The 27,897-nt window shown below is 32.9% G+C and overlaps 1 protein-coding gene across 1 annotated transcript; it reads left to right on the forward strand.

The window, feature by feature from the left end:
• Positions 1-285: 285 nt before the first annotated feature.
• On the forward strand, positions 286-27,850 carry m (zona pellucida domain-containing protein miniature). Its single transcript, XM_015512076.2, has 6 exons — positions 286-948; positions 11,121-11,187; positions 21,896-22,355; positions 22,648-22,770; positions 23,605-24,080; positions 24,977-27,850. Exons 2-6 carry the CDS (start codon positions 11,125-11,127, stop codon positions 25,610-25,612), a joined length of 1,758 nt encoding a protein of 585 aa, XP_015367562.2. The 5' UTR covers positions 286-948; positions 11,121-11,124; the 3' UTR covers positions 25,613-27,850.
• Positions 27,851-27,897: the final 47 nt, after the last annotated feature.

Consider the following 27,897-nt stretch of genomic DNA (forward strand, 5'->3'; position numbering starts at 1 on the left):
TCGCGAGATAAATACTGCTCAAAACGGATGAGTGAAAAAAATAAGATAAATAAAAGAACGAAGGGGAAAAAATGCAGTCGTCCGGGCCGCGTGCGCAGACATGCTATACTATCAAAGGTGCCGCTATATTCCCGTGAATTGCGGTTGGTAGCGGTTCCAGTTTCCCGCGAGGACCGGTTCCCCTACCCGTCGTCCGCTTACCGGTCCGCGGCGGCGGTGGCGGACGTACGGGCCGCCGCCCGTGGTCGCGGTCCCGATCTCCGGCAGCGTCGCGTCGGCCGGTCGGTTACGCTAAAGATCCGGCCGCCGGTAGTAAGTAGTGTGTCTCCGCGGGTCTACGAAATACGTGCGCCGCACAGGTGTTTGCGCTGCTACCATAATATAATATTGTACACGTAGGAAATGCACATGCACATGCTGTAACGATACATTGCATATTGTAGTAGGTACCCAACGTAAATAATATATTACCATTACAACTATACACATATCGATTTCCACAACGCAAAAAGCGCCCTGTATCATCGATAAAATACAGACACATTCGTAAAGTGCACGGGAATTTATTTTTCGTAGTTCCGATTCCGTAGTTTCCGACCGAGACCGCGTCGAGCGTGCGATTCCGGGACCGTTTCGATTATACTTGTCCGTGTTCTCGCGACCATCTCGCTGCGGATATCCGCGGTATCCGTGTGATCGTCGTCGAAGCTGTTACCCCGCTCACGCGCTAGTTATGTGCGACCGGCAACGTGCGAAAAATTACTAGACTAAAAGCAGCCACATTGTACACGTGACACGAGGAATATGATAGTTTTCGAGAGCCGGAAAAACGTTTGATCGATACGGTGGAACAGAAACCTACTGCGTTAGCGTTTATCGTCACTTATACCTACCGCCGGATACGATCTCTCCGGTCATCGTCGCCGTACTATTCATCCAACTTGAATCGTAAGTCTTCAAATCGACGTAATCAACATATTTTTTATTTATATTATATTATTTTAGTATAAGTTATGATATGTAAGACGAATCTTAGCTCTGTGTATTCAAGACATTTCAAGAATTTTCTATATACCTAGACGGCACTTAAGTATTTCGAATTAGGGTGGACGCATTTTTGGCGAGCAAAGTTTTTGTTGCGATTCGCCAAGTGAGTAATTTGTTCGTCACGAACGAAACCAGAGTTTGCAAAAAAAATCATTGGTCGCGGCCGCCACCGGGCATACATCGTTTTACGTTTATAATAATACCTATATTTATTGATGTGTACAGATCTATAGATATTTTAACATATATATATATATATATGTATAGAAAGATAGAGAAAGAGAGTCTAGAGAGAAAGAAAGAGAGGTGTTTGGTATCTCATTCACAGTCGCGCGCCGCCGGTTTACGGAATATGCCTTCAAGACCGACGCAAAAGTACGGTTTTTTGAGGCTTCTAATAAATTCGCAATGATAAATTTATAATCTTACATCCGTTCTACGATGATGATGATAATAATAATATATATTTGCTACATACACGTCCGAAAGGAGGGCGACGTGTAGAATATACACAACACACACACACAAACAAACACACACATGTATAATATATGTTATACTGGTATATGAATCGTAAGCTGGGCCCGACGGGTCCGACTGCTGTAAACACAACATTATAAATATGATCTACGCGTATACCACGGTAAACATTAAAATGTGTTATTATTGCGCACCGATTTTTGCTGTCTCGTTCTATGTTTTTGATTCATCCTACACAACAACGTTCGCGACCTCGTTCCTGATATATTTTTGAGCGACTCGCAATGCTTTATATACGTTGTTTATATCGCGATGATTGTCAACGAAGTATTATTATAAATTATAATACACGTCCGTAAGTCGGTTTGGGGGGGGGGGGGGGGGAGGCGGGCACCTACAACGGAGCGCCATTTAATCGACTTGCCGTCCGATTTTCAGAAAAGTCGTACCTCATATCGCATAAACCCCCGCCGTCGACAGACACCTTCCCCCAATAGCGGAAATCATCGCTGATCACGGCCGATTTTTGTCGATCTTCGTTTTTGGATGATTATCAGTATTTATCACACATCCGTCCGTGTGGGATTTCAGGATATTTGGACGGATTTTCCGGGCCCGTTATGTAATTACCAACACACGATACCCGCGTGCTTACTGTGCATGCACAAGAGATTTTACTATTCGCCGTATATGTTTCGTCCGCCGTGGGACACTAAATTATGAGTATTTTCTTCCAAATTTCATTTGAATAACAATATCAGCACTTGCGCTATAAACTCGCAAATATTGTATGCTCTTCTCCGTACTGCATTGAATACTAAATATACAACTGTTATATAGGCATATATTATAATATTATAATACACACCACACACGATACGTATACCGGCCACTAATAGACACACTACTAATTGGCGTGTTACTTTTATTGTGTACGCATTCCGTTACACGTCTGTAATCTCTGTAGTAACACGTTGCCAGATACCTAACTACTACTACTACTACTTATAGCAATTCGAATAACACGGATATATTATATTATTATTGCTATTAGAACACGGCTTAAAGTTATAGTGCGAGTTGTATGATTTATGTGATTTACGCTGTATAGTAATACTGGTTAATTGACTGCGGTTCCAATGATCATAAACGCGTTTCCATTACTACCTACTTGTATTATGTAGGTATAGAATAAATATATGTATATAATATATAGGTATACGTTTTATATATTTATATTTATAAGCTCTCACGGTTTTTCGGTGCATAATTATTATATCTAAAAATGAAATGAAATGAAAAATAAAACGTTATTCCACAATAATTCGAACTCGCATGACAAATCGACGACAATGTCGGATTCGTATATTATGTAAATTATCCAGTTATTTTAATGCTGCTGCAGCAACATCGAAGCTCGTTAAAAATATTATCGATCGATATCAAATCGTATCATCGGAAGTGGACGGGTTAACGAGAAATAATGTAGTTTATACGCTATAGCACTTTTTAACTAAAATTTCAGCAAACCTCGAACGACAAACCATTATGTTATATTATATAGTTAATCCTTCTAAATTGACCATTGCGGTTAGCCACACATATATACGGTCCAACCCACTTGGCCACTTCGTGTACCCAGAGTGTATGATCATTATACTTAATATTTTATTTACAAATTACAAGTCAATTGCGTGAACCTCGTTAGTAGGAGCATAAGTAGTAGTAGTAGTAGTAGTAGTAGTAGTAGTGGTGGTGGTACATCAAACGTACATACAACTAGTACTGGTACACTGTATATATTATTGAAACGTCATAAAATATAAAATTACTCCTACGATTTCTTCCGGATAAAATGACGTACCGTTAGTAGAGTAGAGCGCCCCCCCCCCCCATCAGCAATGGAAATTTTACTATTTTCAATTCCTAGACAATTTTCAGAACCATCGGGATTTCGAAAGAAATCCTTCCCGCGCCCAAAAATGGGTCTAAATATACGTAATAGACAACGTCCAAGACCTCCACGAGTTAAGGGCTTATCGTCCATACGTGGTTGTATATTTTACATCTACGTGTATATATATATAATATATAAAGAATAATGAATAATGAATAACAACAATAGCCGTAATATTTTGTCGCTTTGCAATAATAACGGCGGAATTCATAAGAAAAGAAAAACGAGTTTTTAATAGTTTGCCAAACTCATAATATCTCCCACCATGTACACTTGTATAATATATCAGTTGCAGTGGCGTAGGTATATCATGCTTCACGTCTTCTTGAAGGGTGCGCCGCGTCGTGGGAAAACTCTATATAGCGTATGTATCGTCGGCATTGTGTGAGTGTGTGTGTGTGTGTGTGTGTGTGTGTGTATATGTTTCTGTGTACGCGTGTGCAGAGAGTCGATGCCCTGTCTGTGGTCACCTCTCTTCCGGCCCGGGCCGGCTCACGGGTTGTAGAATGCCGTTGGGTCAAGGCTATAGATGCTCCCGCCGCGGTGATCGCCATACAGACTCGCGCGCCCCGCGACGCTTTCGTAGGCCAATAATTCTCCCACCGCCGGCGTCTTCGTCGTTGCAACTGCCGTCGCCGCTCCTCTCCATCTCGATCGCCACTGTATGTATGTGTGTGTGTGTGCCACCTGACCTAAATCAACTTACCTGATCCGCCCGAGGCGTATATAGGTGCAAGCCGACGAAAAATATACGAAAGAAAAAATCGACTGTGTATTATACGTTCGCTGTAATACCTATGACCAGCCAGCAGTAACCAGTCCGCACAAAACTTTCTGCCAATCTTGTAATCATTTCCTAGTCCACTTATTAGTCATACACTCATATATGCGCGCGCTTACTTACACTCGCAGACACGCACACACGTGTCCGGTGCGATGTTTTCAGAGCATAAAGCGCGTAATTTGTAGGTATATATAATACGCTTCGCCTAATTGTTTCCGACAATATACGTGTATGCGTGTTATAATTACATAATATTATATTCTATATGGTTCTGTGAGTCCAATAGGTACATAAAATTAATTAATACAACTCGTACTTCACTTAGCGTTATTGATAAACTTAATCGTTCTTCTCGAACAATTCTCGGTTTTCATTTCTGAGGTTGTTGTCAATATAGTACGTACTCGTATTATATAGGTATATAAATAGGTGTATGATGGCTAGGAAAAATGGTAGAGAAGACAAGAATGTGTGATCATGTGTATAATGGGGATTGTACCTCAACAGTAAATTATTAAATTGCATTTGTATGTAATAATATGTATGTGTTGGTGTATAATATAGACGGTTACAACTATGTATATATACATGTAATATACCTACACGAGAGGAGAAAATAAGTATTATCCGTTTATTAATTAGAGGTCCGGTGGGGAGTTTAGGTATTTTCGGATTCGGTCAAAAAAAAATGCCGTCTCCGGTAATCCGGTTAGGACATCAGACAGGTTTGATAATGTCAGCCCCGGGGGCCCCCTTCCCGCGCGCCGTGTACCCCTCGCGTACCACCACATTATAATATATTATGTGCAGCACACACCCGGTCACGGGCTGCACATAGCTCACGGACGGGCAAGAACGCACGCCCAAGAACTTTGGATCGTCTAAAGCCGTCAGTTAATTTTAAATTCATAACAGGTCCGATACTGATTGTAAGAATGTACGGAATTTGACCGACTGATGGGCACGCTTTCCAAATAATATTATAATATGTGTCTCGTGCAACAAACACGCGTGCAGGTGCGATGACGTCACCCGCCGCGTAGTAAAACCGTCATCCGCGGTGACCGACCGTCGCGTCGACCGAAGTACAACTTTACCGGAGACACGGCCGGAAATTCGACTGTCACTGAGCGTAGGTATATCTGGACTTAGGATAAGGAGATCGTGACTATTATAACCATCATCCTTGACTCAGCTTTCCGCTTATTATTAAAATATTGTTAAACGTTTGGGCCGTTTTTTCGGCACAGTCGTGTATTAAGTTTATTGCTGTAAACATGGTACAATCATGAAATATAATATAGACTATAAAATACCATCACATCTTGTGATTAGCTACTGGAGACCCGGAGAAAGGGACGGTATGCATGTTAAGAGTAAAAATAATTTGTGCACATCGCTGTAACACCTAATTCATTGATCGTACTATTAATAATTCCTATCACTAAGTCTAAAATCGAACGAATGCTTATTCTCAATTCCAGCATGTCCTTATTCTCACAATGAATTTTTTTCTTTTTCTTTAATTTATATATACGCGTGTTTTCGTTATGTATATGGTGTGTATACACACGCTTTTCGTGTGCCGGCCCCGCGCCTGATGGTCTTGTAGCACGATTTCGCGACGACTGCATCAAAATCGTGTATAATATTTATATATATATATATATATTAATCCATATACATGGTATATGATTGTTATTATCAAATACGCACATTGTCGCAACGTGACAGCAATGTTAAAATTCATTAAATCCAGGACGGAACTGACAATGAACCCATCGGGCGAACAATGGGGACCTGCCACGGCCGTGCGCCGATTTGTGCGGCCAACTGCAGACCGACCGACCGATACCGACCGACGGGAGCCCTAATGCTCTATACGCGTAAATCATACACATGTGCAAGTATGCAACGTTATACGACCGCGAAAAGTAGGTCGATACGCCGCAGAAATGAAAAACGAAACGAAATAAACAATGCACATGTATTATATATAAGGCGCATACATCAACCGATGCCGAGTATTGATGTGTCAGTATATAATACGTGTATAATCCGATTAAAATGAATGACAAAATGAAAATACTATCATCGAAGAAAACCATTTGTCGACAGCAAAAAAAATAAAGTCCTCATATTATATTATATCCATATATCTATATAGGTATCAATACGTATATCCTATACACGCGCACGCATGTGTGTCTTTTTTTGCAGGATAAATGCTTCTCATTGATGTCGCGCACTGCATTATCGCGCGACACGCCTTGTGAAGAACGACTCGTTTCCGCACGCACATCGTTTTTTCCGAGAATCTTTAGCGGATTTAATAATTTATCCAGCGCGCTTAAAACGGAGGCTGCGCGCAAACCCGTTCCTCGGCTTCCTCGGTTCTTTTAATAATATAATATGTCTCCGTCCTTATCATCGACGCGTTCCCTCATCGCACAGACGCATTAATATTGGTCATTCTTCTCTTTTTTTTCTGTCCGATCCATTCATTCGGTTTTCACGGCAGACGTCGATCAACGAAAGTAAATACACGACGGAAAAATCGTTGCAATAGGTACACGATGATGATGGGTATAAAAACACAATAATAATAATAATACTCCCATGTCTTCTGCACCACGTCAGCGGTGTATACATATTATTATTATATTATATTGCTGTATATACGCGCGTCATACCGGATATACGGCCGATCCATTGACTGCGAGTCCGTAGACCGCGCGCGCGCGTTATCGAGTTATTTCCGCGAATGAGGTTCCGACAAGGTACGTGGTTATGGTTGCAATAAAATAATACCCAGAGATCTCGAAATTGCTGCTGCCAACAGTTGTAAAATACTAAAAAACCTTACGAGCTTCTATCCCGGCGGTATTATAATGATAATTGATAAATGCGGTTTTATGGCCAACCGTTTTATTTCGTTTTCCGTTTTTTGAGTTTATAAAACTGTTTGCCTGTTTGAACATATTATATACGGTCGTATAATATAATGCTACCTCAATCACCTACATAATGTATGCCCATATGTGATAGGTAAACAATATCGCTGCTCCCCGAATATCAGCCGCGACGATCGAAAAATTATAAATAATTATAATGTTGAATTCTGCAAGTGGCTCACACACACATAATAGTTAAGACGGAATATCGATGTTTTATCGCCGCTTCTTATTTCTTGTACAACGTCTACACTGGACTTGTTGTAATATAGGTATACCGGTGAAACGGACATAGGTTGTAAAAATCAAATTATCAGCAATTGTTTGAACGGAATCAATAAGGTGTGTGGTGATTTCTAAACGCACACGGAAACTCATCTGACATACATAATAATAAATTGTGCATAGTGTGGACTACGTCGTGTCGTCATTCGGTGTGCGAAAGAAATCCAACTAATTAATTATATATTTGACTTTCGTGTTGTATGCCGAGATGAGGGTGGGCTGATTTTTTGGCCTAGAATATACTATATAGGTATTAAGTATATATATATATATATATTATGGTAGGCTTATAATATAATATAATATGTATAATACGGAGTAGTAAAAACATTTATGCTCTGAAAATCACACAGACACTACGTTGGTATACGTGCATTCAATATACGTACTTTGATAAATTATTCTCTCATTCCTTCATTCACACAAATTCCGAAACGTCCGTACAAAGTTAACTTATAATAATTTCAAATCTGTACAAGCGTGAAAATTTTTTTTATAAAAATAAATGTTAAGTATGTATATGTACATTGTATACGTATATTACATTTGATATTGATTATATAATGTATCATTTTCTTAAGATGTACCTATCTCGTTAAAAATTGTATAGATAGGTACCTAATATTTTGCAGGCTTCAATTAAATAAAACGAGTTTTTAAAAAAAAAACCTACCGCAATTATGTATCTTTAATATTAAACATTTTATTCAAATTTTTGTTTGATAGGTTGTACCACTTGTATCTAATTTGATCGTAATCTTGTTTTCAGTATTCATGAGGTATTTAACAGAAGTATGTTATGGTATTTCATTTCCAGATGTGTTTTCAAGAATTAAGTACTTTAATGAAAATTGTACACACAAAAATACTTTGATACAATCAATTAGTTATATAAATTCATAACTCAGTATTCTGAGATAATGATTTATCAATGAACAATGCAATTACGATTTATATAAACCTATTTCAGTTGTATAAAAATGTTGGTTGATTAATTATTCTGCATTTTAAAAATTTGAATGTCGTATTATTAATTAAACATAGTGGCGCATAAATGCATAATTTGGTATTATTTATGCTATAGTCTATACCTCTGTCTATGGATATTATTTTAAGTTTAAAACATTAACATAGAATACAATTAAGATACGTTTGTATGAAACGCATATTACTGACAGATATACTTAATCTACCTAGTATATCATATTGGCAGTAGAATCTTCCGGATAAGTCACTTTCGTTAGAACTAATGTTGAACATAGGCGTAAAATTATTCATGACAAATGGTAAACGGTTTGTATAATTTATACAAACCGTTTGTACAAAATTTCTTGAAATAAAATAACATATACATTATCAACGATCGTAAAATCTTAATATAAATCTGTGGGGAAAAATTGGCACTGATATATGTGAAAAAATATGCCAAGTGGTACAAACGGCTGTAGGTCGTCGTATACACCCATTTATATACAATATTATGATATATAGCTCGCACGAACATCATAAACATCCGACGATGTTCTACGTCCATTCGGTTGGTTAATATTTAATTTATATTAATTACCTATGGGTATATCCAATATGTGCGTTCGCGGCATGTTAGTTTAAGTAATAAATATATAACGGCCATGGCGATCATCATCTATAGTATAAATTATATATTTATGATTATAATAACTTATACTGCAGCATCCCATGACAATAATATATGCATTTATGCGTATAATAGTGCTGAGAGTGACCATACTATTATAATATTATACATATATTATATCTAGGTATAATATATGAATTGTAATTTGTAAATGACTTTGGCCGGACGTGGTTTTCCGCACGCGTGTTCTATCTCTATATATCTCTCGACACATATTGTTAAATTTTACGATAAAACCGCTGTAGGAATATGCATGTATTTATAAACCTAATCCATCCTGACCACCTAACCTAGCCCAACCTACCTATATATAATACAATGCTTACAATTATGTTGTATACCTACCTCTGTATAAAATAGGGAAAAGAAATTCTCAACGAGGGTTTGTTAGATAATATATGAACGTCATTAAAGCGAGATGAAAAAAAAATGGAAAAAAAATCGCGAGCTCGTGGTTATAATATTGTCGCGCAAACGATTCCGGGAACAAGCGGTGCATGCATCACTGCAGACGGGCTGGACACGGACTTAATTACGTACTGATGGCACGTATTACGGCTGTCGCCATCTCCCCCTGCCGCCCGTCCACAACCCCACCTCACCCGACCATCGAATGCGTTCGCAGGTGTCAGTGTCGTGTGAATACCCTCCGCCACTTCCGACCGATACCGTCTGTGCGATATTTTCTATATATATATATGTATTTATTATTATTTTTTTTATCTCTTTTACAGTTAAAAACGTCTCGTGCGCCATATCCGCCGCCGTCTAACCTGTACCTCATAATATGTTTATAGGTAATAATAATATATTATACTCGGCACGGCGATCGACCGGCTGATCTCGGCGAGGCTGACGGACGGGATGAGGAAACAATCGTTGTTGTCTTCGTCGAAATGACCAGCCTCGCGTGCTCACGGTTTTTACGATTATCTCTTTTTAACGAGTGCAACAAATCTACGCGCAACAATACGACTGTGTATTATATAGTATATACCTATTAATTATTATTGTGATTGTAGGCACATGTACACAAAATTAAAATATTAGGAAATTTAAAATTTCCCTCTCATCGAATTATTATGTCAAATCATTTTTTTTTACGTAAACTGATAGAATAATATGTATAAATACCTATTTAAAGTATTGATTAATAATTACAAATAATATAATAAACATTGATAATGAATGATTAATTTATTAACGTTTATTATGAACGCCTATTAATTATTATTAAAGACGAGGTTTACTTGTTAAATTAGCTTGTACAGATTAAGTTCTGAGTTTCTACATTTATCAAATATCGTTAGTCATCAATTACCTATAAGGTCTCTATTTTTCGTTAGTAATTATAAGCTCTTCAAAAATTTTAATCTTAAAATGTATTATAGTAGTTTATGAGTTATGAGTTTTCGACTTATAAGTTAGGAATACCTACTTATAAAGTTATGTAGTACCTATAAATTTAAATTGTTTGATATAGATATAAAAACATAAACGATAAATATGAATATATTTTTATTTTTCACATAAATGAAACATTTCATGCAAATATAATGACATATTTAAAGAAAACAAAAAAGTCATGAAAATGTATAATTTATGATACACACAATATTAAGTACTTACTACATAAAATATACTCGTACTGTTTAATATTATTCACTCGCACGGACTTTCCAGTATGATATCAGTGAATGAGTGAACCGGTAATCGGTATACACTATACGTAAATATTTTATATGTTATGTGCGCGCACGTGTAACTATAATACCGTCATCGCCGCCGCTTCCTAGTGTAGAGCGCGCGCGCTCAGCTGTCCGCTTGATGGTTGTGCCATTTATAAAAAAGAAAATAATAATAATAACGATATTATATTATTATCACGATAATACCTCCTATGCCGTCGCCTCTATACGTTATTCTAAATTTTTTTTGTTATTATTTTGTTCACAGAGTGATGCTAGAGATGGGTGACAAGACCTCCGTTGCATGGACCGCTTGGTGGATCCTCACGTTTTCTGTAAGTATCTCTAAGTATATTATATTATTAAAATATATTATCGTGTGCGCATTACTTATATCGTTGCTATACTTAAAAGCTACAGCTACTCCGCTACCTGTAAGTGCACGATTTATTATTATTTTGTTGTTGCTGTTGTCTGTTGTTGTTGTACTAGTTGTTACTTTAAATACAGCAGTATTATATTATTAGGTATACATTATTATCAGACCACACCGTCGCACGACCGCACGTTGTATGTATAGAGGACAGAGGTACTTTTCATTACCATATTACAAAGAATATATTGAGCATCTCTGGGCTTTTAAAATATATTGTATACGTGTAAGGTCAACCAAAGACACGGGTTTTTTTTGAAAAATACCTAAACTATATATAGCGAAAAAGGTCTTGAACAAAACGGTATATGCGAAATGGTCCTTCCGTAAGGATCTTTTGATTTATATGACAACGAATTCACTGAAGGCTTCAGGCTGCACTGAAACCTTTTTTTATTGATTTAGGACCTAGATTCTAGGTCAATTGTCACCCAACCATTTGCCACTTGTCGGATTTTATAGATAGTGGATAATTATTGCTGCTATGGTATGCGAACACTTTCACTCGCATAATTATTATGATCATATGACTAAGTTTTTATTAAGTTCCAGTACTTATGTCCATTTTATAAGAAATCTTTTAGAAAATTATCAATACTTAGGTGTAAAGGTTAAGCATTTTATATTTGTAGATTTAAATTAGGTTTGAACGTCATTATATGTTTACTATAGATCATAATATACTAACATAATATTTTCTCATTTTTTATCTGAAAATATATAATATTAGCTGTTGAATATGTATACAAAAATATACCTACCACTTCAAAGCTTTTACAATTATAAAGTCAAGTTATAACAAGTGAATGTTGGAAAAAATGTTTTCTGTGTGTAGAATCTAAATAAGACAAGAAATTTGAGAAGAAAAACTTGTATTACAAAATTGGTATCGATATCGGGAGACACCTATTTTTCATTGGATACTTTGGGCACATGCGCGGGGTCCCCCATCAATGGGCTCTCTAGCTCCTACCAAATCATCAACTAATAATCGATATTTATTATCGTTAAATAAACTTATTTTGAGAACAATCAAAGGGTAATCGCTAATATAGTCATAATAATAATAATACAATCGACGCGGGTCGATTATCCATTGTAGGCGAAATTCGCACAGTACGTTATTATTTTTGTATGAAATGATGTTTAAATTTCAAAATTAATAGTGATTATTAGGACCTGGCGCAACGGTTGTGGCTGCAGTCGTTAATGTGTGTTACGGTTAAGCATTGTTCATCCAGCGTTGATAGCTCCCGGATGGGTGACCCCCTTGGTTCTTACAGCAACGAATCCTACATGTCCTCACATACACACTTTCAAAACCAACAGTAACCCCCTCAAAGTACTAATGGTCATACTTCTATAATTACCGATTCTTCTAAAAACTAATGAAAAAACTGTTATCTATTGATTATTAAATATTTTATGTTCAACTTTAAAATAAGAGAGGTTCAGTCTATCTGTAGCCCTCCGTGAAAAGGTTATCGTTTTAACTTTTTGTCTAAAAAGAAGTAATACTTTTAAAATTGAATAACATATACAAAAATAAATTCTTCAAATAAATATGGTTTTAAATACTACATTGAGTATTGACTTCAATACGTATGCTAATTTAGTTACGTTTTAAAGCTAATTGCGAAAATTAAGTTGTATATTATAAATTTATAACACCAATACGTATAACAGAGATACATTTAATATAATTATAGGTGGAGCTTTAAAAAATGTTCAATAACTTTGAACGGAAAACTTTCGATATTTTAAGAGGGGTTCCCTCAATCACCCCCCCCCCACCACACACACACACACACATCAATATCCACCTATTAATATCCCATATATACTATATATGTAGTACACGTATAACTACATCATATACAATATATCCTGGAGTCTCGACTAGGTATTGGCCGTATTGTAACAGGTAGTCATTATCTAGTTATTTAGATGATATGTACTTACCATATAGTATAGACCTGAAATTATATTTATAAATGGGGTGATCCATTTAATATATTTCGAAATAATGAGTATCTTACGTTAAATAGATCACCCGATATTTATATTTGGCAGCGAATTGAATGTATATAAGTATAGGTATAGCTGCTCGTATATCCTATATTATATTATAACCTGTTGATGTAGGTACCTACTTTCATATAGTCCCACGAATATTTTACCGTAGGTTATGTATTTTTGGGCATGATGGGAAAACGGGTCCATCATTCTATCACTATATATTATTATAATATCTTATATTTCCGGGCGGAATATTCACCGAAATCGTCCGTTATAATATCATTAGACAGCTTTTTGTGTAAACAACGGTGCACCACTGTGGAACACAACCCGTTGTTGTTACCGCGCGTAGGTTTTGCGCCAAATAGTCGAAATGTCACGTCGGGTCAAAGACTCGCCAACTGCCAACCAGAGGACCCTAACGCGCGTATATTTATATGATAGTTTTCGTGTGTAGACCCGCTTGTCTGTGTATATAATATATGCACTTAATAACTTTTGAAACTGGTAGGTATGTCCATGAAACGCGACGCGTCCCATTAAAATAGCGTAATAATATTGTCTTATAAAACAGCAGTAAAAAAACTGTCGGACGACGTTTAACATAAATACATAATATCTAAATTTACATAAACATTATACGTATATATTACTGGTTTTTTCAAGTTCTAGGACACAGCGAGTTTTAATAATATAATTACACTATATCATTCGGCAGGTTATATATATATACGCCCAGGCGTTATTGTTCCCTCGGTACTCGTTTACTCTCTATACCATATATATTAATACACACATATATAGCTATAGTAATAGTAATAATAATGATAATAATAATAATAATAATAATAATAATAATAATAATAATAATATAATATGATGATATCTGATTTCGAACAACCGATTACTCGCGATATTTGATACGTACACGCGGTTCGATGGGTACCTCGTACCTATACTCTATAGGTAATAATAATATATAGAGAGCTATACGAGATATTATTGGTCTGACCACCTACCGTACGCTAAATAATATAATATATTATTATATATAATAAGACGTATACCTCTATTCGTAAAGCCACCGATCTTTGGCCGTCAGCGTAATATATTGAAATATTGTTATTACAGTCGCCACGTCTCTAGTAGCCTAGTACGTCCGTATGTATCAACTATCAAACCGTTATGCATTTATACACAAATTTATATTATTGTACAATATTACAATGTCTACAATGCACATGTTATATTCTATAATGTGTGTTGTTTTTACAAGGATGAAGAATAAAGCAATTTTTTAAGCTTAAGTTAATATAGATAAATTTAAACTACCTAAATATAGGAAAAAGGGTAAATTTAAACTATGTAAAATATCAATTTGGTCCCTACAGTTGTTTTTAAAACTAAATTTGTACAACCTATACTAATAAGCACACCAAGTAGATTTGATAAAATTATAAACAATTTATACTCTAAAACAAAAATATATTATAGTTATAATGTAAATAAAATATAGGTACAAGAACAATTAATGGACATAATTACAGAATGGAAGGGCTTTTGAATGTTGATTTTTCTAACATATAAATTATTGGCTACATAGTTAATTAGGTTAATTAAAAAAAAAATACGGTACTGGGTATTGTAATGTTTTTTTGAACGTCCAACCGATATGATGGTGTTATTGACTGTTGTGCTGAGATTTTAAATTAATGTTTTTGAGTGGAACTGTAACTTTTCATATATAATATATTTGATATTTTGAATTTTATTTTTATTCGTAAAGTTATTTTGTTCCATAGTAAAATCCTGAAATAATGCATTTAACACTTCAGCAATCTACAATTCAATATTTACAATACCTAAAGCCCATTATAAACTGCAATTTGTACGATCACCTATTGCTTTGTTTTAAATATAAAAACAATAGTTTGTACAAAATATGGCATATCTTAAAATTTTAAATCTATGAAGATATTATGTATTAATTAACTTAACTCGAATAAAAGATCAATTGAATAATATTAAAGTCAATCATTGAAAAAATTTAACTTAATAAGTTTGTGGCTACTTTAAAAAAAAGTAACTCATTATGATATGCATAACTTTGTTAAAAGTAACTTAACTTGTTTAAGTATATAAGCCTTGTATATATAAGATATAACTACATCTATGCTATATTTTCCTAGTTAGACGGTGTCTTTACGCCAACCACCCCCCTCCCCACCACCGGCCAACGTTAAATAATGTGTAGTAAGACAATAATAATTGCGCTCGACGATTATCTACAATAATAATATGTCGTGAGTATATTATTATGTAGTACACACGCACAATTTGTTGTCTTTGTTTCGCGAAACTGTTACTGCGATGGTTTCACGGTAAAACATCACCGGTCGAAAAACGTCTGTATAGTCGTTTACTGCAACAGTCGCACGCGGATGATGACAATTATATTTATATATATATATATATATATATATATATAATATACCTTGTCAATAATATAGATATTACAGTATTATAGGGACAATGGTAATAATTTTCGACAATCATATTATTATATTACATTATTTGCAATACAGCCATTCCGAGATATTATCGACCACTGTGGATCACGCGGTCACAGAGGATCTCAATATCACAACAATAACGGATACTTACATAAATAAAATATGCAATAATATAATGTTCCTACGTATACCAGATACATTGCCCTTGAAATCGGTGAACGCTGATGATTAAATTTTGTGACCATTATTGTCTCTGATTAGGTTAGTCGATGGACATGGGGTTGTTCTCCTGTCTCCTCCTTCCTGTGAGGTCATAAGCAGGCGGTTCAAGTCACGTGCTTTACTGGTTACCTAAACTGGTGTACCGTTGGTTTTGAATGAAACACACGCAACTGGTTTTCGTGTGCTCCCTATATTGAGCAACGGCTGCTGTAATATATACGAATATCTTGCGTTTAGTTTCTTATTCTTTTTATTTTTTTCTTCTATATTTATATACATGTGCACACGTTTACTACAAGTTGTGACCAACAATGACGTGTGTTAAGCTTCCACTTACGCGATCAACACACCCCGGGAGAGAATAAACTAACACAATGCTAAGTTAAAGTGTTTTGGCCAATTATTACAAAAAATATAATATCAATGACAATTATAGAATATGAAGTTGCATAATATACTGCTGTAGCTTTATAATAACGCTTCAACAGAAGTACTCATATTGTGCATCTGCACATCATACGCTGTTCGGGGTTGACTTTTTAAATAACCGTCCATTTGACCGCAACACTTAAAAAATAATATTTCTCGGTCAATTCGACGAAACGAATCACACACGATAATACATATAAATATATATAATAATACAATTATTATGTACACGTATATAATACACACTCTTTGCGAGTTCTAAGCGGATACAAATTATTGTCAGCTTTCTTTTCCAATTATTAATAATTAACGTTTGCCAATTATATAAACTCGCTATGAATTCGAAGAATGCAAGCACACGCGCGATGTATTATTTCGCATTCAATTGTATACATATTATTATATATTGTACATGAATTATTTAATAAGCTTGAAACCAAGACACCGACTACTGGTTTTTATGGGCTAATTTGCTAATAATGATATACCTAAACAACGTATAATAGTCGAAGAAATGCAATAACCTGCAGTGTAATATGTACCTACATATTGCATGCGTGTTTCTAGAAAATGTTAATCATACTTTATTCAAATATTTTCATTCGAAAACCTATTTGACAATTGTTCTATAATATTTCATTATTGAAATGATAATAATAATATATTCGAATACTTTTCTATACATATATAAATAAATTACATTTTATCTATGTAATCCAAATAGATTACATATAATCTATATATAGGTACCTATATAAATATAATACGTCTACATTATACATATGCATAGGATATAATATATATACTTAATGATTTAGAGAAATATGTTATAATACCTAATAAAATCGTACATATTCGACACGCCGTGATGTGTAAAAAATCTACTATTCATAATTATACACAATATTTTTGTACTTTAAAACGTCATTATGTTTTAACTAACTGGAACGAGTATATTATGTATATATTAAAATAAGATTAAATATATTTGATAATATACCTAAGACTTGAATTAAAACCATAGTATGAAACAATTTATAATGAGTTAGTATAGTATAGTAACATAATAAAATATTAATTATTTAATTTTATACCGTATAGTTAATGATATATGTTTTTTTATATATATATTTCATTATTTTAAGTACGTAAATTTTGTACAGAACATATATGTTATAACTTATAAGTATTTAATAAAATATACGAAAACCATTTTTGTGTAGTAACTAATAAGTGTATACCTACAAATCATTTATATATATTTATAATTAACATACTTTTCTGGCAGTTATAAATAATTATATATTTTTTACTCTCATTTCCAAATTACACAGATTTACAATTATAAAATATGATTTTGTACGGTGATTATCGACGGAGAAATTTAATTTTGTGCATTGTTGCCAAATACTAAATAGCGTGGATTTCACAGTTGTATTTAACAGAATAAAATAAATTTATAGAACGACGAACAGCCCAAAAAGCTTTCACAAAATTTAAAATGAACAATTTAGTAGTGCTTAGCCGCTTAGCGCTCACCCACTAATACGTCATGTGTACAAGGCCGGCCCAAGGTATTTTTACGCCCCGGGCAATTTTTTGAAAGGCGCCCTTAATCAAATGCTCCATAATACATTTAATACTTTTTATACGAGTACTTACCTACATATTTTGCTTAAAATTCTTATACTTATGGATAGGTAAAAGATTGCAAAACTTATTTGGATACAATTTATAGACGTATCGGCTGTAAAACATACTTTTTCGGTTTTCCCGAGTTAATGATAATAATATATCATTGTATATTATTTTGTAATTATTTGTAATATGATAATAAAAACTGGAAAGTGGAGTAAAATATATTACAGAATATTCTGTCATAGATAATTTAGTCATTTAGCTATATTTTTGTCAATTTGAATAAATATTACGCTAAAATTTATAAAATATATTCGTATATTAAAAGCGCCCCTAAAAAAGTAGCTCCCCGGGCAACCGCCCAGTTCACCCGTATCTTGGGCCGGCATTGCATTTATATTATAGTGATACTAATAATGATGGAGACTCATGCTGAAACAATAATGTATGTGTTCAATCTCAAGATGTATTCATAAAATAATGGCTCTATTTGGTTTAAGACTTTTTAAAATTATTTTAATGATGGTATTTTATTAATATTTTGAGATTTTGTTTTTATCTGACTAAAATATTTCATTTAAAAGTTCAATAATTATGAATTTGACAATGTTGATGACCATTTAGCACTCAGATGATCGTGTTGTATTTAGATTTCCTCATTGTTCTACATACTTATACGCAATCACCGTTTTGACAAATACGTAAATAGTACACCTAAACAATCAAGTTCTTTGCAAATTAACTAACGGATTTCATCAAATTTGGCACTAAAGATTATACAAATTTCACACAAATATTAATATCATGCTCATCAGAAAAAAATATTCATTCTGTTGAAAAATACTATAAAATAATAGAGTGGCTTATACAACAATCTACTAATTAACACACAATAATTAAATTAATTTAAATTACTCACACAATTTATACATTAATATTATAATAATAAAATACATTTATAATAAGCTACATAAATTCCTATATAGAATATAGATTCATTTATTACTCTACTAGATCTAAAAGTTAAGGTTAATGCACGATGATCAAGTGCAATAGAGTAACTTCTTTATAAAATCATAATATAATAGTATTAAAGACGTAAGATGTTTGGAAATTTTTTATTTATCTTCTGATCATATACTATTATACTGGTAACTGCTTACAACTAATGGAAATATGATGACGATATTTGATCACAGCTATAATTATACATGATGAATATTGTATGTACCTACTTTTAGTATCTAAATATCAATTCAAAATCAACAATGATGATATACATTAGAGTAAAATGAAAATAAATTCATCGCTCCGCTCAGAATCTAAAATGTAACTATAAATATTATATTTAGGTATTATCCTTCTTTAATTTATCACTTTAAATTTCTTTTTATAATTGAAAATATTTAAAATAAATATTTACAGCAATATTACACAAAAGAATCTATTATTCCATTAAAAATGTTAAAACATTTCATCACTCTTAAATATAAAAATGATATAGAGATTTAACACGAGGTTTTACAATATTATTGATGAGTGATTGAGTGAAATTGTTTGATCAATGATCTATTTTGCAAATTCCATTATCAGCATAATAAAATTGAATTGTATTACCTAACAATAATTGTACTTTTTAAAATTCAAATCACACATTTTCATTCGATCACATATTATTCGTTTTCCCTTAACAAAACAATCCTGTTCTACTTTATGTATAATCAAATCTATTCATTATTTTCTTTTATATACGTACGTGAAATGTATAATATATACCTAATATATTATTATGTAGGTATACCCGTAGCTAATACAAACATGCATCAGAAGATATAAATAATTACTAATTGTTACACGCTATAATATATAGTCACTTAAATATTTCCTTCGAACTCCATGAGAACTAAAATTAATTTGCTTGCAGCATTAAAACAATAACAACAAATGCATATATCAATGTTATCTTAATACTTCTGATGATAGTTGAGAACAAAAATGCTGATCTTATGAATAAAATAATAAAATTACTCAAAATAATAAAAAGCTAGAAGAATAAGACTACTTAATTAAATTATGTAGGTAGGTAATTCAAATGTAAAAATATGTTAATGCGTATGTATATGGGGTATTATACACGTATGCAACTATTTTATTCTACCCACAATACTATAAAAGTTAATTTAGAAATAAACTAGAATCTATCAGAAATTCAGAATTCATATTATTGTTAATCATTTTTTTAAGTATAACGAAGTCCAGTAATGATTTAAATTAATTTTTTTTAATTTACTTATATTGTAATACGAATTAACCACATTATTCAATAATTAATAATTTTAGAAATACTGGGGCAATGATTTTCCATATTTTTCATAAATTACGATAATAATACTAATGAGATGCGCAAAAAATAATACGAAGACGATCCAAATGTTAGTAGGTACAATAAAATTATTTAGTGTGTAAAACTGACTAAATTTAATTCACATAATTATTCTTATAATTTAATTGTCACCCACTATTAATTTATCGTATAGGTCCTAATAATTTCGATAGTTACTATTTAACAGAGCATAACGTTATGTATTTTATAATGTAATTATTTTTCGTTGCTGTTTAGGAATGTAGCTTAATTTGACAGTAATTTTATGTTTTTTAAAACACTTAAAAAATAAAATATGCAGTCTTCTTCAAGTTTCTTTAACCTAGATTATTTTATTATTCATATTTTATAATAAATCGAGTAAAATATTTATTTATAAAATTAATTTCCACTTTGTATCACAATTGTATTAATTAATTAAAAAAAAAAAAAAAATATATATATATATATATATACAATATTTATGCAATAATGTTCTGTGTACAATTTGTGGTATTATATTCAAATTAATATAGAACATTTTGGGATGACCTACAAGTATTATTATTTTGGCATTATACTTAATATCCTCATGATAGTAACTTAATATTATATCAATTTTTCTGTTTTATACATAAAATCTGTATTCTTTTACTTTTTATATCTTCATCAATTCTACTATGTAGATATTTTATTGTTTTATAATAACTTTAATTATATTCATATAATTATTTACTATAATTTTATAACAATCTTATATTATGTATATCAATATTGAATATGTATAATGTGATGTCTTTTTTCAACTCGTATGGTCACTCAATAAAGTTTTTTTTATATATGTATTATACTGATAGAAAATTATTTGAACAATCATGAATATTAAATTATTACACCATATTTATTTATTGATATCGGACGTAGAACTAAGTCATTATCTTAAAATTATATTCACTGAATGAAATATAAATATATACATATTATTTTACATGACCACTTACAAAATGTATTTAATTTAAATAAAAACAAAATTTATTTTTGAATCAATTATACGCACAATTTACATTAGTGGAAATTCAATAGCATATTTTATTTACTGAATTTAACAAGATTCCCTATCATATTACGATGCTTACAATTGTGTATTAAAAAAGTTACTACACCATTAAATTTGATATTATAACTATACCGACAATGATATTTTTTATTTTTTTTTTTTGTCAAACTCGAAATAAATATAACATTGTTTTTGTGAAAACAATTTAGATAAAAAAAGTGAGAAACCTATTATTATAATAATATAAATTATGGCAGGGGAATAATGTCGTGGATACGTTACAACTGTTTTTGTATAGTAGGGTCTACATATTCTATTTTGTCAATTAGGACTCAAAATAATTAAATCACACCATAATTTCGTTTTACAGTTCGTGCAGAGCACTGTGAGCGTTGGTGGGGGTGGAGGTGGTGGCGGTGCCAGTGACATTTGGCCACTGGAGCGGCCCGATGGTATGCCGGTGATCCAGTCGCTGGAGGTGATGTGTGGCAAGGACCACATGGACGTGCATTTGCAGTTCACCCATCCGTTCGAAGGGATCGTGTCGTCCAAGGGCCAGTACGCTGACCCGCGGTGCGTGTACGTGCCACCGTCCACCGGCAAGACGTTCTTCACTTTCCGCATAGCGTACGCACGGTGTGGCACCAAGCCTGATCTCAACGGTCAGTTCTACGAGAACACTGTGGTCGTCCAATACGACAAGGACCTACTGGAAGTGTGGGACGAGGCCAAGAGGTTGCGGTGCGAGTGGTACAACGATTACGAGAAGACCGCGTCCAAACCGCCCATGGTCATCGCCGATCTGGACGTTATACAGTTGGACTTCAGAGGTGGGACGGCTAGAAAATTATATTATATTAGTGTGATGCGTATGGTGTTTAACTGTAAGCAACAACGATATTATCTTAATAATTTTGATAAATCTCTTGTGAAACGATTCGTTTTGGGATCATTTTTGAAACTAAATCACACCACAGTTTCGAAATCACTATAATATAATATGTTAAAATATTATTATATGTTTCTATATTATACTCGTACCCACATTTAATATACATATCATTATCAATATATCATAATATTATCATTAATAAACTATGTAATGTTTGTCTGAAATATTAGGTGATAACGTCGATTGTTGGATGGAAATACAACACGGAAAAGGACCGTGGGCTCCGCCAGTTAGCGGTATAGTGCCTTTGGGTTCTACGTTAACGTTAGTGGTAGCCATCAATGATTATAGAGGTAATAAATAAAACTATAAAAATATAAACATAACAGTACATAATTTTAAAATAGTGTACTAATATAGTATATTACTATAATCTATAGTAGTAGTATAGTGAAGTAACGGTTATTTATAAATACTAAATTGTACATGATGCATGATTATATTTAGAAAATAATTAAAGGTCCTATCCGACTGAAGTGTCAATACATGTAATACAATATATGAATATTTTTTTCTTAATTTTCTGTTTATTTTTATTTTTTTAAATTCAAACATAAAAATATATTTTTGTAATAGTATTAATGTCTACAGTGTTAGCAAACACTGAATTGTAAATATGGAACATATTATATTGTGTGCATATAATTATTGGATTTTCTCCTTATTAGAAACTGTAACTTTAATTCCATAAGCCATATTTTCATTGGAACCATCATATGAATAAAAAAATAATTCTTAGTATGTAATAATAATAATGATTAAAGGCAGATATCAAGAATTTTTATATTTGTTTTACGCAATCGTAAAAAAGGATCAGCTAAAACAAACTTATTTCATGTTAAGACAAAATCAAATTTTTAGTTTTATATTGGATATAACATGATGCATATTTATATATTTTTAAGACATTATAATAATAATATTTATGATTATTTTTAGTTTTGAGACATATTTCTATATTGTTTGAGATATATTTCTTAAGATTTCTATTTAAGAACGTTTATCAAAACAATAATATTTTCTAACACCATTTCTCATTTGATCATTTGAAAACCAATTTATTATATTATACCTAAAACAAAAGGTTAAATTATGTTCATGAATTATGTTTGGTTATGCCTACATAGGTGAGTTTGACATGCGAGTGAAATCTTGCGCCGCGTCCGACGGGGGTGGTCACGTCATTCAGCTGACAGACGACCAAGGGTGTGTTCTAAGACCAAAAATGATCAGCGGGTTCCTGAAAGCTCGGACTTCAGACGAACGGGCGTCTGTCATCACGTACGCATTCTTTCACGCCTTCAAGTTCCCGGATGCGCTCAGCGTGCACATCCGGTGTAAGGTGGAGATATGTCGGCACGGTTGTCTGGACCACTGTCAGACGGATGAACGTACATCGGCCGGACATTTACTTCAGCAGCAACAACAGCACCAGCTCCAATATGGGCCGGTGGATAGGAAGGACCAGCAGAACGATCGTTCGGACTACGTCCAAACAGTAACGGTCAACACGGACCAGCCGAGTGCTCAAGCGCAGATGGCAGTGCACACTCCGTTTGATACAACCAGTCACAATAACAAGCCACAACCTGGTCAAAATAAGGTACGGTACCTACCTACTAAAATAAACATTTTCTTCGTTTCACCATATTTGTTATAAAAAGGTGTGTAGAGATATTATACGATTTATCTTTTATTGTAGTTTTCAATAGAGGTGTCAAAATAATTTAAATTAGCCATTTTTTTCATTTTTTTACATGTATGAGATTGAGGGTTATATACAGGGATTGTACGTTCATAATTTTTTATACAACATATCTTGTAAATTCACGTGAAATTTAAAATGGAAATTCACTTCAATGTGACAATAAATTAAACTTCAGCATGATAAATTTTGTTTTACTTTGCTATTTGTGTATACATTTTAAAAATATTTTGACTTTTTTAAGCTATTTATAGACAGTTGAAATTTTCGATTTTTCTAAGTTTTTTTTATTGAAATGCCGATAAAAAAATTTGGCTGTCCAAAATATAATCTTTTAAACTTAATACAAGGTTTATCATAAGTTGTAATTATCGTAGTAAATAAAAATCAAAAATCGTTAGTCATGATTTTTGTTTACAAGCATTTAAAGTTCAAATGTTTACGAAACATGTCAAAATCGCGAAAATGTGCATGGAATTATGAAGTTGAAAATTCATAAAATTCTTGTGATTTATACGTAAGGTTAAAAACCCAACACTAGGTTCTCTACAACTTTTTCTTCAAATAACTGTAAAAAAAAAAAAACTGGAAAGCAGCTTTTTTCAGTCTTGGGCGAAATGCAGCCTTCGTGTGCGGCTTTTACAGCAAACGTTGCCCGTGACTGTAGAAATATCTCATCACTCTTGCTATTGCACAATATACTATAATAGTCGTTCATAAAAAAAAAAAAAAAAAAAAACAGTATGTACTTTACCTTATGATATTTGATTAAGAATGATAACGATTTTTCGCAGGAAACACTGAACCGAGACGGTTTCCCGCATGGACCACGGAACCTGGAAGACGGCGTAGTGGTGCCGTCAGACGACACCGCTGACGACAAGCAACTGCCAACTGCGGCGCCGGCGTCTTCCAATAACGAGACATCGGACGAGCAGCAGACAGATGCGGGCTTCGCGCAATGGCAGAGGCGCCGGCGCCGGCGTTCCGTGAACGTGTCGGACGCGGGCAACGCGGACGTGGGTGTCAGTGGGTTGTACGACGTTATATCACAATCGGACCTGGCGTTCACGCCGGACACCAAGACGGACAGCGACGCGGTAACCATATTTCAGGGACGGATCCGCGAGGACGTGGTCTACGGTATATGCATGCCAGTGCACGGGTTCGGCGCGCTGTTCGTGATGTTCGCGGGTTCGGCGATCGTGTCCGTTGTGGTGGCCGGGTTCCAGTTGCACAAGTACCAGGTGAGGCGGGAGACGCAAAAGATGATGTCCGTCCAAGCGCATCAGCACAGTGTGGCCGCGGCCGCCGTAGCCGCCGGCGGTGGTTACATACACAACTCGCTGGCCGGCATCGTGGCGCTAAACAAACTGATCGCGTCCAAAACGGCCGCCGCCACTGTCACTCAAACCAGACGAAACAGCTAATCGACCACTATTATTATTATTATTAATAATGATAATATTATATAATATTATATACACATTACTACTACGATGACGACGACGACGATTACGCTTTTCGAAAACATACGTTATTGTGACTGGAGTTGTGGTGGTGGGGGAATCTATCTCATCAAAGTATACTCGTTCTTTTTACTTATCCATCATCGAACTGAAAATAGAAAAACATTATTATTATTTATCTTTATATTCTGCAATTTTTTTCCAAGATAATTGTGCGACTAAATTACCAGGGTCGTATTTAGAGGTGTGAAAAACAGGAGGTAGTTTCCCCAGGTGGGTATAATTTTAAGAGGGTGAATATTTTTTTGGACATTATTTATTATATTTTAATAATACATATTTTTTTTTTTTACTTGATTTTATTACAAAAATTGTTTTTTTTTAACTGATACGTTTTATTTTCCGTTAATTTGATGGTTATTTTTATAACCGTCAAATTAACTAGTTAAATGCCTAAATACGACCCGGGATATTAGTATCGTTCTTCATCGTTTATATTGAACAAAAATACACAAAACATACTGAAGTATTATATAGGTACTCTACCGCCAAAAATTGACAAGTATTAAAATGTAATTAGATTCTTAGACATAAGGCTTTCAGGGTAGTCCACCACGACACCAATTCTATATTTGAACTTCATACACATATTACCACCACGTGCTAAGCGTATATATTTTTAAATACTCTTATTGTGACTTTTATTGTGATGTAATATTACAGTACCCCAGACTCCAATTAATGCTCACAGCAAATATTTGAAATTCATAAACTGAATTTAATTTTACACGTTTAAGTATATTGTAGTAGATGTATACATAATATAATGGACTATTATTATTATTTTCTGATATTGCGTTTGAATTAAGAAAAAATATTTTTTTAATTGGTGCTAAATTCTAAAACAGCAATGGATAATAACTTGAATATAATATGCATACGTATTTATTATTTAAATATTTACTAGTGGATTGTTCGAGTATTGGTACACATAGATTACCGTTATGTTTAAAAATCTGTAAACAAACAAACTTATTAGACAATTCATTAATTTATTCCCCTTTTATATCGTGCTTGATATTAAGTTTAATTATACTTGTGTAAATAAATATCTAAATACTGAATGATAGCAATCAAAACTAGATAATTTTGTTATTATTTATTATATTTTAAAATTAAATAGTTTAATATTGTATAGTCATGAAACTGGCCAGTTCTTCATAATAAAAGTTTAAGTTTTATATACAAATTTAGCAAATTTTATTATCTAGTAAACCAAAATTTCTTGCGACTTAAAAATTAAATTTATAAAGTTCGTTCGAGTTGTATTTATGACACAGTGTTTCGTATAAGTGAAACACGAAGGTACATTCATGTAAATGAACATCTTATTTTTAATTAATACATATACTATAATCTATAGTATCATATAGTGTATTATACTATTTCAATCTGATTTACAACACCCGTTGGCATTTTTTTACTTAATAATTAAGTTCTTGTAAATATTTTATTTTTATTGTGTATTTATTATTTAATATATTTAGCATGAAATTGTTTTGCTCAGCATTTTGATGAGGGGTGAACAGAATGAAAATGGAACTTTTTCTTAATATTAATGACTTTTGTATATTATTGTCTGAATTTAATCTATAGAAACTAAATAAGTCATATAATTTGTCATACTATTTTAAATTTCTTTCAATTAAGAATAAAGTTTGTAAACGAACTTATATCTTAAAAAACTTAAAAATATACATACCTAATAGATCAATATTTCTTAGAAATACAGTTAAAAAATATAATTATTAGGTATTGAGTTATTCATAAAAATTAAAAGTTACAAAATTAATAATTATCTAATCCATTTTTACTCTGAGCCTCACATAATATTGTAATCTTATATTTTATGGTATAATTTTTACTGCGTTAATTTTTTTTTTATATATTTATAAATATTTTGTTATTATCATAAAGTTAATAACTGTATTATGTAAATAAATTTTAAACAAGTTTTATAATTGTATTTTATTTATTATTTCATACTATCTGAATCTAATCCAAATACACTGTTAACTGCACATAACACCATGACTATTAATAGTCATGGCGGTTATATACCCATAGGCCATAACCCATGGATTAAATACACTTCGGCACAATGATTTATAAATTATAATTATATTTTACTACATTAAATTCTAAATTATGTTTTTCTTGACAACCCTAGCACGAGGAACCTTTGA

The sequence above is a fragment of the Diuraphis noxia genome, unplaced genomic scaffold (genome assembly GCF_037042655.1).
Source record: "Diuraphis noxia isolate RWA-SAM2 unplaced genomic scaffold, SU_Dnox_SAM2 contig0004, whole genome shotgun sequence".
In the NCBI taxonomy this organism is placed as follows: Eukaryota; Metazoa; Arthropoda; class Insecta; order Hemiptera; family Aphididae; genus Diuraphis; species Diuraphis noxia.